Source organism: Athene cunicularia, assembly GCF_003259725.1.
Source record: "Athene cunicularia isolate RWA chromosome 2 unlocalized genomic scaffold, athCun1 chr2_part1, whole genome shotgun sequence".
Taxonomy (NCBI): Eukaryota; Metazoa; Chordata; class Aves; order Strigiformes; family Strigidae; genus Athene; species Athene cunicularia.
This window is the reverse complement of record NW_020799095.1, coordinates 88,040,447-88,055,902: the sequence shown is the minus strand read 5'-3', so window position 1 is coordinate 88,055,902 and position 15,456 is coordinate 88,040,447. Positions and strand designations below refer to the sequence as shown.

The following is a 15,456-nucleotide window of genomic DNA, read 5'->3' as shown; positions in this document are numbered from 1 at the left end:
ACTGTGCACTGAAATGGTCTGGGAATGCTCACAAGGGAAAGTAACCTCTAGCACTGGAGCACTATCAAGACCCTGAGGAACTAACCATTTAGAACAGTTCCAACAAGATCTGTAAGTGGTTGTCTGTCTATGTCTGTGTGTTGTGGGCATCTCCAAATAACATGTGTGATTCCACATACTTAATGAACTGCAGTATTTAGGCAACTGTGTAGTGATGTGTGATTGTGACATGCTCATGCATTTTTCAGAACCCTGGCTATGCAGGACGACAAGAACTTCCAGAAAATCTTAAGATTCAGTTTCGCACAGTTGCTATGATGGTGCCTGACCGTAGCATTATTATGCGAGTCAAACTGGCAAGTGCTGGTTTCCGAGACAACCAAGTCCTTAGTCGAAAATTCTATACACTCTACAAACTCTGTGAAGAGCAGTTATCTAAACAGGTAAAATAAATATTTGTCCAACTGTAAGATCTCTGTGGAAGGGTATATAGAGAATATGCTTTCATAGAGAAAATAATTATTTTTACACTCATGATCCTATTCATTTTTTAGGGTTTTCAGTTTCCAGTTCTAGAAACAGAGTCTGAAATCATCACATTGTTTTTATTTTTCATGATAATTTGTACAGTAAAGAAAGTCTGATCTGTGATTTTTAAACAGAGTGTGGTTATTGGAGACATTATGAGGAACAGTGTATATTGTTCTGCTGAACTGTGCAGAGGACACATTTTTCAGTCTCCTCACTTATGAAGGCTAGATCTATTGAAGAGGCAGTGTAAGAATTGTAAATAACTGAAGAGTGCCTAGAAGGCACTGTCTTGCTGAGTGCTACCAGAAAAATGCTATTCTGTTTGGTATGGGCTTTTTAAGTAGAAATAAAGGATAAAGCTGCTTTTAAGAACGGAACTAGCTGTTGCCTTTTGAATGCTCTGTACTGTCTGTCCACTAGAGGTTCTCAAATTAAAATCATATGAATGATAGGTAAGTTGCAACTCCAATGCTTATTTTGGTTGGATCCTAATGAACCTGGACATATTGACTACATTCTCTATTATATTATTTCAGTTCTATACCACATATTTATTACTGACTATGTTGACTTTCATGCAGAAATCTTGGACTACACCAGAATAAGATGATGGTGCATCATATTGCCCTCATTATTTCAGAGTTAAAACAAAAAAGTACAGATTTGGATTTTCTCTTCCTTTCTCCATACCTCTTTAATTTCACTCTCAGTATATATAACCAAACTGGATTACAATTTTAATTTTTCTCAGGTTTCTTTTTCTGTGAGAATTGTACTCACCAGCTGTGTGTTGTAGACTGGCTTCTCAAGGGTCGTATTTGCTACTGACTTCCCTGTAATATTGCCCGGGGTGTCTCAATTAGGCTTCAAATTAGTTTTTAGTCAATCTGAATCATCCCATATTGATCTAGCATGACTAGTCTTAGTCCATTTGTTGTTGTCCAACCTACTTTCTCAGTCATGTCATCTGCCTGTGTTTTATAGTTAGCATGCTTACAGGTTGCATTTGTCAGAAGATCATTTTTCCAAGAGCTCCCTCTTAAGTGGAATTTGTGGACATGGTTTAGGAAAATTTGTGTACGCACAGTTTCAGCAGTTAACAACAGAGCTTGTCTCCAGAGTAAAGTTTCTCATTGCCTCAGTTTGTGTGGTCATTTTTATCCTGGACATGATTCTTTTCTTCACTGTGGTAGAGACGTTTAAGCAGGCATCAGAAATTCAGCCATCTATGATCTGCAAAAGTGCTTTGATTGTTTTGTGTTGTTACAGGTGTTCACTCCTGGACAGAGTACTTAAACATAACATACACACTCAAAGAAAAAATTAACTGTGTGCAAAACTTAACTGTCTTACTGGTGTACAATGTTTTGTACATGATCATTGCTGCATCTGCACAAAGAGTTTCTATGTGTGATTTGGTCATTTCTGCAGCAGAATCTGCCCTGGAGTCTCTGAGACAGCAAGATTCTCCACTCAGCATGTTAATCAATGCACTGAAGCATACAAGTAGTGTTTTTCAGTTGGCCTAGAGATTGTAAGAACTGCCTGGAGGGCTCTGTAGAACTGTCTGAAATTCTTATCTGGAGAACTGTTGTACTAGTTAGTCAAATGCTTTGTTCTGAAGGCATGTAGCTCAATCACCTTGTCACTAGTCCTTTGTCTCATCTATGCTGATTCTAACAAGGGAGTTCCTTGATATTAATTAATGGAAATTAATGACCAAGTGCTCTGGGTGTGCACATGGGCACAGTCATTACACCCAGGTACATCATAATTATATATTTGAATTTTAGGCTTATATCTCACTTATAACTTAAATTGCATCGTTCTTACAACATAAGCCATGATGTCTGTGTGGGACAGTTTTCCATAGGTATTTATAATTTCTCCAGGACCCTCTAACATTTCTCCAATATCCATCAGATAAGCCTGCTATGCTTATTTTTTGCTCCCAATAGTTTTACATCATGGATCATGATTCTATACTTGGTCATATGAGCCAGGAAGCATAGCTTTCTGCAAAACCATTGTAGTATGCTAGTTTCTCCTGCTTGTGCCTGTCAGCAGCCCTTTTGACAGTCCTGCTCTTGTATAAATCACAGAATCAATCACAGAATCGTCTAGGTTGCAAAAGACCTTGAAGATTATCCAGTCCAACCATTAACCTAACATTGACAGACCCCAACTACACCATATCCCTCAGTGCTACGTTAACCCAACTCTTAAACACCTCCAGGGATGGGGACTCTACCACTGCCTGGGGAAGCCCATTGCAATACCTAACAACCTGTTCTGGTTCTGTAAAGAAATACTTCCAAATATCCGGTCTAAACCTTGCCTGGAGCAACTTGAGGCCATTCCCTCTTGTCCTATCACTTGAATATATTTTCAAATCTGTGTTAACTAAGACAATTGTATGTTCAGGTACAAATTCTAGATTTAATCTGTATGGCTGTGCAAAGATGCAGCTGCATACATAGGGAAAGGGAAGATATTCCAGCCCAAGTCCAAAGCTGGTTAGATACACCTCTAGGATGCACATGGCTGTTGGAAGTAAATCCTTCTGTTATGAACCAGGTTGTTATGAAACCATCCACAGAGCAGAAAGTCATTAAGGATAGGATAGGGTAGGGTAGGATAGGATAGGATAGGATAGGATAGGATAGGATAGGATAGGATAGGATAGGATAGGATAGGATAGGATAGGATAGGATAGGATAGGATAGGATAGGATAGGATAGGATAGGATAGGCTTACATACATCAAATTGTACCTGAATAATTTCAGTATGTTTCATTATATCAGCAAGAGATTGGTCCTTTTAGTCATGAGTTCCAGTAGCAGATATCAAGATAGCAACAGTCCTTGCATGAGCACAAAACAGAGGATGGTCTGAAGACGCGTGGTTTGCTGTCTGTGCATCTAGCAAATTAGGAAAATGACGGAAGATGCAGCTCTGTTACAGATGACTTGTAAAAGTGGTACTTTAAGAGCAAAAGGGACACATGGCAGGTATGGACATACAACACTGGAAAATATACTCAAGATATGATAGCAACAGAACTGGAAATCTAGTTGAAAAGATTGAAAAAGAGCTGTGAATTTCACCACATTTAAAAGTCCAATAGCATATTTATTTATTTAATGAATTTAGTTTTCAGCATTCTTTTGATTTTAAAGTGTTTAATCTTTGTGGTACCAATTGCATGTATGCATTATTTCGAAGGTTCACTATGACTTTGGGCTTAGAAATATCCTGTCTGTTTTAAGAACACTTGGAGCAGTGAAGAGATCTAATCCCAAAGAGCCAGAGAAAACTGTAGTGATGAGAGTTCTGCGGGACATGAACCTCTCCAAACTGGTACTGTAACACTGGTGAATTTCCCAACAAGAGTACTTTGCATTTTTAAGTGTATTTATTTTGCTCTTTGAACAGCTCTTTAGCTGTTTAGCTCTTTAGTTGGATACATTATTTTGCGGTTTTTAGCATGGTCTAGCAGTGAGTGAAGAATACAGTTACATGAAGATACAGTTATGGTGTGAGCACTATATTTGTCTTTCAAAGAGAGGAAAAGACATCAGAAGCCTTAGCTGAAAAAAATAATTGGAAATACCATCGGATCCTAGGGGACCTAGCCTGGTCCTCTAATTGGCTCTTGTTTTTTCATCTTTTTACCTTATTTAAGGAGAGAAAGGAAGAATACATTGTATTAACTTTAAATAATGTCCTTAATCCAGAATTTCAACTTATACTTTTCTTGGGAGTCTGTTGTCTTTTCAGAACATCGTAAGAATTGCAATGAGTGAGCTTGCAAGCAGCTAACGCCTACTTGTACAGTCTAATCTCTTTCAATATTATTATTTAAAGTATTAATCTTTCTTTTTAGTTCTGTAATTGAAAGGTTATAGCATGTCTACACTCTGTGTATTTACCTTGGGAGCTAGTTTTGTGATGGAACCAATTACTCTGTTTCTGATGTTAATCTATTCAGTGCATTGGTACATTCATTCAAACCTATAGGCATGCTTCAGTGATTTACAGAAGGAAAAAAATAATAAAAAATCCAAGGCAAAATATGATTTGAATAAATCTCCCTGACTTATGTAACAAATGAAGAAACGTGTGTATGTATATGTTGAAGAAAACTGTATTAAGATGTTAACATTTTTATAAGCTTTAAGTATTTAATTTAGAAATTACTACTTGTGATTTCATTATATGAAATTCATGTAATAAAACTGATCCATAATTATAATATTTGCCTTGGAAAATATAAGGTTCTCTACTGCCATCTTTTAAATGTCATATTGTTAAAGATTGTTTACAGTTGTAATAATAATTTCAATGAATATATGATGTATTTTCCCCTACTTTATCCTTGACAGGTGGATGAAGATGAACCTTTATTTATGAGTCTCATTAATGATCTGTTCCCTGGAATTACTCTGGATAAAGCTGGATATCCTGAACTACAGTCAGCCATCCAGAAACAGGCAGAGAAAGCAGGGCTTATTCATCACCCACCATGGATACTTAAACTCATTCAGCTGTATGAAACTCAACAAGTCCGACATGGTTAGCATGCTAGATGAGTTTCTGAGACTGCATAAACCCCATATTTTTTATATTATGCAGATTTTTTTTCATGAAAAATGTATTTTAAATTTGAACAGATGTCATTTTTAAAGCCTATGTGGATATTTTGCTAGGAAACTGTTATGACATTGTTTGGTGTGTAGTGCACACATAGTGAGATTTTAGCTTTGTTGTATTATATTTTTATGGGAAATATGAATGTGGCCTTCAGAGATTGAAATTTCTATGGAACAAGTTAAGATGTAGAGTATACATTAAAATTCAGAAACAGCCGATTTTGTTCAGTGTTCTGTAAACAATTGTTGCCCTCAGTCACAGTTCAGTCATGAACTTCATGTTTAATGTTACTGTGAGATTATGATGCTGAGAAGATTACAAAAAATACTCTCCCAAACCTTTGATAGATTCTATCAAGCATGCAGTATAATTCCAAGTGTCATTCTTTGTGTTCAATTCTGACCATTTACACTGAGGAGAAATAAGCCCATCTCCTGCTGAACCAGTGGGGTTGGACAAGATGGCCTCCAGAGGTCCCTTCCAACATCAACCATTCTGTGATTCTATAAAAATACATTTTTACAGTGTGCAAAAGACTAATGAGTAAAGTTTATCTGGTCTTAGGAAGGGTACTAAAGACTATAGTAAAAGCAGGTTTATAATTCATAGCTGAATGGAAAAAAGTACCCCTACTTTGAAATGTCCCCCACTCCCCTAACCTACAACAACTAAGGAATGTTTAGTATATGAAGAAGAATATATAAAGGAAATGTAACTAAAGGAGCAAAGACTTCTAAAGATGTCATCATTTTTATTCTGTCTATTCATGTCAATAAGAGAATAGTAACCTTATACTAATGGAACAAAGAAAAGTAAATACTCATTCACCTAGCACAGTCTGAGACCTTAACACCTCAAACATTTAGTTCAGATTATTGGTTAGACCAAAGAACTGGTTAATGCTGTGCTGAGTAAATGCACCTCTTGTTAGAAGAAGCTGTTTTGTCCGCTCTTACCCAAAAATTTTTAGGATCCACTACGGCATTCTGCTTAGATGCCTCTTCACATGTCCCTGCTGTTCCCAGGGGTCATGCAGCTTTAATTGGCCTAACACTTGGATGCCCAGGGCCTTTCTGTGACACAAGTTATTACAAGGAGGGAAAAAGATTCTGTTTTTCTGACTTCCATTTGTCCTACTCATGGACCCCTGGATTTATGGAGAGGTCACCAAGGGATTTCAAGTATCAAAATATGTAAAATGCATGACTTCTCTTGGTTGAAATAAAGACAACATGTGCAAATGAAGTGCTTAAGCATATACACACACATATGCATGGAGATTCAGTACATGGATCCTGAAATCTCTTTTGCATAAGTTTTGACTGAAATGCTGTTGAAACTATCAGAAAGGCCATTCCATTAACATTGAGGGGCTTGGATTAGATCTTCCAATATGTAACACATGTCATGAGTAAGTGATTGTCTGGGTGCTCAAATTGTTTTGGAGAATATTCAGCTCTCCTCAGTTTCAGAGAAAACATCATTGTAGTGGATTAGGTTTGTAACTTTTTCCATACGTTTGTTGCAGAAGTTTTCAGTCAGCTAAGGATTATGTTGTCCAGTTGCCTTTAGGGTTAATAGGAGTTACCTATCTCCCTTAGATATTTTGTAAGTGTCAGTTTGAATGTCCCATCTGCTTTTGGACAGACTCTGGGCCTCTTGAATAGGTGATTTAGAAAATATAATTAAAAAGGATTGACTGTAGGCTCAATTTATTGTTGAAGACATGGCTTCTTTTCCTTAGGCAGTATGTGTATACACTGATGAAATTAAAAGTGTGGTTGCTGTTAACTTTTTTGTGTGAGAAAGATCTATTAAAATGTCAGCATGGATGGATGCAGGTACATATTTTTGTTACTTTTGCTTCAGAAAGATACAGTCAATTTTGTATATCATTGGGAACTTCTCATTCTCATTAAATACATTTAGAAATTACTGGTTTTGTATTTCATCAGTCATGTCAATGTCATTGCATGTGAACATCAAAAGGCAGTTGTGTGTTCCAATTAGAAAAAGGAAAAGAACTGCCTGAGGGATGATATGGACCCACATAGACTTGCCTATCGTAATAGACCAGACATTTATAGAGGCCTTTTAATAATTTAAATTCAATTTCAGTCAACATTAAGTGGAGTGACAAACATCTTTTTTTCTATTGGCTTTTGATAAAAATAAAACAGGGATCGCTGATGCAAAGAACCATTAAATGGTAGCATGACATTTTGACATTTCATTTTAAACCATGTTTATGTTGTTTTAAGGTATGATGACTCTAGGTCCAGCTGGTGCAGGAAAGACAAAATGCATTAATATTTTGATGAAAGCAATGACAGATTGTGGTGCTCCTCATAAAGAGATGAGAATGAACCCAAAGGCAATCACAGCTTCCCAGATGTTTGGTACCCTTGATGTTGCTACAAATGACTGGACAGATGGTATTTTCTCTACATTATGGAGAAAAACTTTAAAAGCAAAGAAGGTAAGAGATATTGTATCCTGATAGTTAATAAGGATATTTAGTACTGTTTCCATCAGGTCTTATTACCTGTCATTTATGTGAAAGATCTTCCATTACAAAATTAAATGGGAAAATACAGTGTTAGTTTTACTTTGTGTCTGAGTAGCTCAATGTATGCAAGAGTCAGCATTATGTGTATATGCCAGAGAGCAATAGGCTTCTCAAGCGCTTGAGGTTCCAGAATTAAACTGGAAATGGAAAAGGTTTTTAAGGGTTTTGCTTCCTTCTGTAACCAAGAAGTCCTACCATTCAAACAAAAAAAGCAAGGGCTGTTAATTTTTTGAGGTGAGGACAGGAAAGTTACTTTTATCCTGTCTGGTTTTATGTCATTGCCACTCTGTTTCACTAATTATATCAGAATGTAAGAGGCCTTGGTAGGAAATCAGTATTGGCATTTCCCAATTCTCTTATCAAACTTGCAGATGATGTGTCATGGAATCATAATTACACTCAAATCTTCTGACGTTTCATTCAGTTCCCACTTGGGAAATGGGAAGCCTTACATGAAATACTTAGATAACGTCCCACAAGGACTGACTGTGTGCCCATGTCCATGACTGTATTTAATGGGAAATGTTTTCATCCACCTTGCTGGTTGCTGGGCTGACTAATGTACTTTTGTAGAAGAAAAGGACAACTTTATGCTTGAAACAATGCAAATAAATTTTTGTCATTATTCCTTGATATCCTTTTTGACATAACACAGAATAACAAAAGAAGGATTAAAATCACTGAGCAAATTATAAAGTTGCACTTCATGCTGAGCTAATCAGCGCCAAATTATGAGTCATTATTTATATCCAAGAGTACATTATCTGAGATAAGGTCAATGTGTATTTTTGGTCAACATATATAAACTTGCATGTGTGTGTGTGTCTCCTTTTTTTAGGGTGAACATATCTGGATAGTTTTGGATGGGCCTGTTGATGCAATATGGATTGAAAATCTGAACTCTGTTCTGGACGATAATAAGACCCTTACTTTGGCCAATGGAGATCGTATTCCAATGTCCCCCACTTGCAAAATTGTTTTTGAACCTCACAACATTGACAATGCTTCCCCTGCAACAGTTTCTCGTAATGGGATGGTCTTCATGAGTTCCTCTGTGTTAGATTGGAAGCCTATTTTAAAGGCTTGGCTGCAAACGCTGCCTGTTACATACTCTGATATCCTATGGAATTGCTTTAATGCTGTATTTCAGGTACGTAATTCAATCACTTTAGAAAAAAAAAAAAAAAAAAGCATTTCTTATTCTTTATTTAATGAAGCATTGTTTCTTCCTAAGTGCTTTTAAAATTGTTTACTTCCTTTTGTTTATGTAATAAAATAAGGATGAAGTATTAAAAAAGAGAGAGAGAGAGAGAGAATTATCTCTAACAGTAATGAATGAATGAAACTATAACAGGTGAATAATTTGCATGCTTTGTTTTGTCTGCATAGGTTGTTGGCAGTGGATTGTTAAATCTGTGACTATTTTATAATGCGTGTTGGCAAAACAGAGATTCTCTCTTGAACTGTAATTGTTACTGTGATTTTAGTTCTTAGGATACATAAAGGGAGTGGGTAAACTTCCTTGTTTGTTTTAAAAGTAAAGAATTAAATTTGGAAAGAAGTTAAGCTAGATTCACTCGTGGAATTTTTCATAATTTTGGCTGCAGCAGGAATTACTTTGGTCCGTTAGTTATTTTTAAAAGACATGCTGTAATTCAAATTAATTCAGGGTAGTTCTGTGCTCTGTGGTGTTTTGAAGCTCAGCATAGGTGATGATAGTGGCCTCTTCTCATTATACAATCCATGATTCTGTTCCAAAGGAAGTTTTTGAGATTACTTCTCCTTGATACATTCTCTGGCTAAACTGTGTTCAGTCAATAGATCCAAAGGGAGAATTCTGAATGTTTTTTTCTCCTCCATTTGGCCTTAGCATCTTGAATCATTAAAAAGGTTCTATTAATATTATGGATGGTTGTACTCAATAGTGGGTCTAAAAGCATAATCTCAGTAGTATACTTTTTTCAATTACACTGAAATTTTTATTTTTTTCTTTGGAATTTGTTTAAGAAATAGTTACTGCTTTGTGATCTTTCAGTGTTGTTACCTTCTGATTTCCCCAACATCTGTGGAACAAATGCAACTTCCTTTTATACCTTGCTTTCTCATTGGCTTGCTCTTGGCAGTTTACTTGTGTAATTGGTGTTGGATTTTATAAGGGTTTCTCCTGTAATAGTTTTCATCGTTGTTGGATTTTACAAATGCAGTTTTTAATGAACTTTGAGTGATATTTAAGAAAGTTTATTTATAAATCATGATAAAAGCAATGATTAATACAGTTTTGGAATGCCTTGAATGTTAACAAATGTCTTCTTACAGATATGTCTCATTTCAGTGCCCATTTACTTTAGAACCAGTGTTTAACGAGCTATTAATTTTGTTCTACCTCCAAAACATAATGCTATGACAGTATTTACTGCAGCAGCAAGAGAAACAATTCTAGTAATGAATTTTAAAATATGCTTCCAAAGTAATATATACGTGGGTCAATTTACTGTTTCTTTGCCACATTTCTATTTATATTTTATGCTACAACTTGCTCTGAAAACATAATAACAACATTTAAAATACCCAAGCCTGAAGCAATAGCAATAAAGACCAGAAAAATATGTATTTTATTAGATTGAGAGATGAAAATGCAGTGAAATATGAAGTTAGTTTTGTGCTGAAGGCTGCATTTAGAACTATCGAAATGTAAATGAAAGCTGTCATGCTGTCAGTTTTCTTTCACTTTTAATGAGCTATCTTTGCTTCTCAAATAATAGAAGTGATAACAGTGATTTTACAGATGAGGGTAACACTGCTTTTGTATTCAGATGGCTCTTTTACAGTTATTGTTTTCCCACACACATAAAAAAAAAAGATAAACTCTAAAGAAAACTTGTGAAATAAGATGCATCAACAGTAGTAGTCAAATGCCAAATATAGACCTTGGTGAATTTAATGCTAGTATTAAGAAAAGCATGGATATAAGCAGCTTACAAATATCTAATTTTTAGAAGAAAACAAAGGTTAGGCTATAGTAACTAAGGATAATCAGTCTTTAAGTATACCTATAGAGACCTTTTAAAATCAATCTGAATTCAACCAAAATAGATGTAAGACATCTGCTATAGTAATGCCAATTTGCTTACAAGAAACAGTCATTATTTATTCTAATAAACATAGTATTTGTCACTGCAAGTCTTCATACTGGATAAAATTATTACTAATGGAAGTACAGCAAGTAGCAGTAATGTAGGAGTAAGGTCCAGAGAATAACAGTTGTGAATCAGTTGAAAGAATGTATTTATTCATGTATATTATAAATTCCACTCTAAGTCTATTTTTTATACAAAAGACAGGAGATAGTTCAAAAGACAAGGATAAATTAAAAAAACAAAAAAAACACCCCAAAAAACCCACAACAAACAAAACAACAACCCCCCCCCCAAAAAAAAACCAGAAAAAAACCCCAAAACAAACCCTAAAAAACTATCTTATTTTAAATTATCTTTCATTGAATCCTTTCTATTTCCACAGGATGTTTTTAAAACAGTGATTGAAGGGCTGGATTTTCACTCTCTCACTTGTTTCTTCTCAGCAACATTTCCTGCTTAGGAGTAATTTCAAGTAAACTCCCATCCCCATATAAAATCTCTACTCTGAAATTTAGAAGCTATACTGCCAGTTTCTTGATTGTGAATGATGCTGCTACCTGTAAGCAACAGAACTGCTTAGCTGATAGAAACAATTATCTGAGACAGTTTCGAAGAACTGAAAAAAATTAGGTAATTGCCTGAGTGGCATTATTTAGTTTGTCTGCAAGGTATGAAGCTCAAACTGGTGATGGATGTTATGTGAGTAACATAAATTTCACCATATCTATGTATTACTTAAATTAAAAATATCTAGCAATTTTAAGATCATACTTTCATTTTTTAAAAAAATTAAATCTGGTGTCCTGGATTCCCTATTGACCTATTCTGGAGACTTCAGAGAAGTTCTACAAACAGCAGAGTAGTCAGATGTGACTTATTCCTCCCTCCACATTAAATCTCACCCTAATCTTGTTTGAGTAAATGCTGCTATTGCCTCTGGAGCATTAAGTTGAATGTCTAATCCAAAGAGTTTCTTAGCTTTGATATTTAAATGTTGATGTTCAAATTAATATTATAAATATTAATAACTTTGCATTATTTAATTGTTCTTGTGCTTGTCTAAACCGTTTGAATATGTTACCAACTTCTTGTCCTAAAGAGCATTCTACAGTCAAGTGAGTTCTACAGTGACTGTACGCTGTGCAGAAGGGTCTTTTCTCATATGAGTTTTTACCATCTGCCTTCATTTTGCAGTCTCCTTGTAAGGGATAGCAAATTCCTGATCCAAATTCTTCACAATTTATGTGTATTTGTCATGACCTAACTAATTTTTCCAGACCCCCTGTCCAAACAAAATACCCTAATAAGTCATTAATACATGCTAATTGCTATCTTGATCTTGCATCCTTCCTTCAGCCATGTATTGTTTTAAAAATAGTACTAATAAAATAGTAGCGTATATGGTTCTGATTTTTTTTTTTTAATAAAGAACAAGAATTACACAAACCTGACTGGAATCATAAGTACCACAAAACTCATTCTGGAGAAAATTTGGCTCTTGAAAATTCAGACTACTTTGAGTCATAAAATATCTTTATTCTGAGTATGTCAAATCAATTATTAAACAATTTGCCATGCCCTGTGAGACACTGTCTATTTTATAGATGAAGAAACTGAATCTCAGAGATTTAGATTCACATTTTAAAGGTCTTTAGACTTGAATCTCCCACACTGCTTGCAGTGCCTTACTTCTACCCATTCCTTGTGTTACTCACAATGCCCTCAGCTAGTCACTTGAGCACGCTATGAATTGCTGGGGGCAAACCAGGCATATTAGAGGGAAAGCCACAAAAAACAACACACAGAGGTGGAAGCACTTTTGCTAGTCAGCAAGAAACAACAAAAAAAGGGATGTTTTCTAAGCTTCCCTCCTCCTGTGTATGCCCACGTTCAGACTGTCTTCTTTCTCAGACCGTTTAGCCATGAGCCCTATTCTAGATTAAGAGGCTAAATGAGTTGTTTTTTTTTTTCTCATAACATGTAATTTTGTTGTGTGTATTACCCACTATTCTAGTGAGATGGAAGTCAGGAGAAAGGGTAAAAATCCTGATTCAGTCTCTGTGCCAATAAATACTCATCATAGGGTACTTAAAGAACTTTAGTTGCAAAAAAAGTAAACTGAGAATTGGAACAAAGCTGGTGAGTATATGGGTAAGTAGCTCACTGATTTTTCAAAAATGTGTAGGTGATTGTTTACATCTTTGGGTGATTGAATGTATTCATTGTCTTAGATTTCTCACTGGCAGGACATGGGAGCCATAAATGCAAATCCTCCACAATTACTATCTTCCATAGTGTTCCTGTTGTACTTTTACTTCTCATAATGTGTAGACAGTGTTGATTTCCAAAGATTATGAAGGCAAATGGAACCCTTAGGGAGGGAATGATATTAAAAAATGTTAAATGAAGGTGAAAGTAGGTTATAATTTACATCAATCTGTACTGTGGATGGAAATCGATATTTTTAAATAATTCTGCACTGCAAATCTCAGAAAGGACTTTATATCAATTTGAAACTTTGCTAAAGGTGTTGCAGAACACTTGGCAAAGGCAGGCATGGTAGCCATCACTATGGAGTAACCTGAAGAAAGTCCAGGTTCCATGAAAATCAATTACAAAATTCACTTTGGAGCCTGCCAGTGTTCTACAGTAAAACTGAGAGTATTGGTTTCAAGATGGACAGGTACATTATGGTGCAGTCAGAACAGATCAGATGATAGACAGAAATTTATAGTGGTGAGGTTGTGCGTTATATACATATCATTACAGCAGTTCTAGTGCTTTTATCTTCCTAGTACAAAAATGGCAATGGTAGATTAAAATCTCCAGTGGAGAGCACAAATGGCAGACCTCTGCTGTAACTGAAAAGCAGTCTTCAAATTGCTCTTCGGGAAATTGCTGTACGGAGCTCATATGAATAATTCTCCTGACTGTGGTACATCAAAGTTCTTTTTCTAGAATGTTAGCAAAATTTTATGGTCTAAATCTGAATATTTATAATCCTAGAAATGGGGGAAAATGTTGTTTGGAATAAAGTTTAGAATATGTTTGAAATTAAGAAATTGGTCTCATCTCGGAGTAAATCATATCATTGAAACTGGTAAACAGATTCTTTAAATGACGTTTTTCCTTTACAGGATGTGATAGATTTTGTTTTCTCTGCTGTGACACCAAAAATGCCAATTTTAGAATGTATGTACATCAAACAAGCTACTGACCTCCTACAGGTAGATATGACATTCAATTTTTCTTTCTCTCATTCTGTTATTTGTGCTGGGACATTATTCTAGGAGAGCAGTAGTTACATATTGCATCTGCTTTTGCAGGGTCTATTGTCTGACCGAGGTGAGAAGCAGCTCAGCGAGGAACATATTGCTCGCTTGTTCATTTTTGCTGTAATGTGGTCAGCTGGAGCTCTTTTGGAACCAGATGACAGGCTGAAAATGGAGCTGTTCCTACGAAAGCACTCTGCAGTGAAAGAACTTCCAGCTGTGAATGGAGAAGAAACCATCTTTGAGTTTGGTATCAATGCTTGCGGCCAGTGGGAGCACTGGTCAAAGAAGGTTCGTATACTGTGACATGCTAAACTTTCTTAATGAGTATACAAGAAATTTATTACTTAAAACCCTGCATAATTTGGTTAGGAAGATTAACCCTACCAAATGCTCCAGAGTTTCTTTTTTGAAAGATCTTTTATTTTCTCCATAAATATCTTTGGCAGGGAATAGAAACATGCATTTGAAATAGCTTTGGAAGTGAAACAGAAGTGATCTTAACATTGTCTACTGTCTATCATCCTACTATTTAGGAACTCCCAGCAAGGAAAAACTTTCTTCATGTAATGGAGAATAGTGGAGTGAAAATATCCCATTAGCCTAACACCCTTTTAGAAAACAATGGCAAGGACTGATTAATTATAAATTGATGCTTGGCTTTCAAGAAGAAAAGTTTTGTTAATGTACATTTTATAAAGTATGTTTGGTTTTGTGTTCTGATGCAAAGTGATTGAGTGGGCAGGTAGAAAGTCTCAAACTTTTTGCATGTCTTTCTTATGCAGGTCCCTGAATATATTTACCCTAAAGATTCAGTACCAGAATATACTTCCATTCTAGTTCCAAATGTAGACAGTGTCCGAACAGACTTTCTAATGCACACTATCATGAGGCAAGGAAAAGCTGTTCTGCTAATTGGGGAACAGGGAACAGCAAAAACAGTTATGATTAAGGTAGGTGGAATGGAAAAACATGTAATATCTTCTTATGATAACATTGCAATAATTGACATTGGCACAGATATTAAATTGAAGTATAAGAGTAGTTTGACTTTTCTTCAGATTACATACTAGCATTCTTACTGAGGATTGTTGCCAGTACTCACATGGCCTACAAGCAAAAACCCTTAAGTATTCTATACTTTAGTATAAAGGGTTGTTTTAAACCATAACAACAAGGTCATGTGATAAATACACTTTCATATGCTTTCTTTTCTTTTGAGAAGTCAAACTAGAGATTCTGCTAAGAAAATATTGATCCTTGGAGTATTTTTTTATTTCCCCGTGCTTTGTC

At 35.5% G+C, this 15,456-nt stretch overlaps 1 protein-coding gene across 1 annotated transcript in view; it reads left to right on the top strand.

Moving 5' to 3' along the window:
* Nucleotides 1–15,456, top strand: part of LOC113476231 (dynein heavy chain 5, axonemal-like) — a 170,286-nt gene that overhangs the window by 72,015 nt on the left and 82,815 nt on the right. Inside the window, exons 43-50 of the mRNA XM_026841585.1 lie at nucleotides 249–443; nucleotides 3,758–3,892; nucleotides 4,918–5,107; nucleotides 7,447–7,664; nucleotides 8,593–8,904; nucleotides 14,029–14,118; nucleotides 14,218–14,454; nucleotides 14,949–15,116. Coding sequence (XP_026697386.1) covers nucleotides 249–443; nucleotides 3,758–3,892; nucleotides 4,918–5,107; nucleotides 7,447–7,664; nucleotides 8,593–8,904; nucleotides 14,029–14,118; nucleotides 14,218–14,454; nucleotides 14,949–15,116 — 1,545 coding nt within the window. The remainder of the gene's footprint in view (nucleotides 1–248; nucleotides 444–3,757; nucleotides 3,893–4,917; nucleotides 5,108–7,446; nucleotides 7,665–8,592; nucleotides 8,905–14,028; nucleotides 14,119–14,217; nucleotides 14,455–14,948; nucleotides 15,117–15,456) is intronic.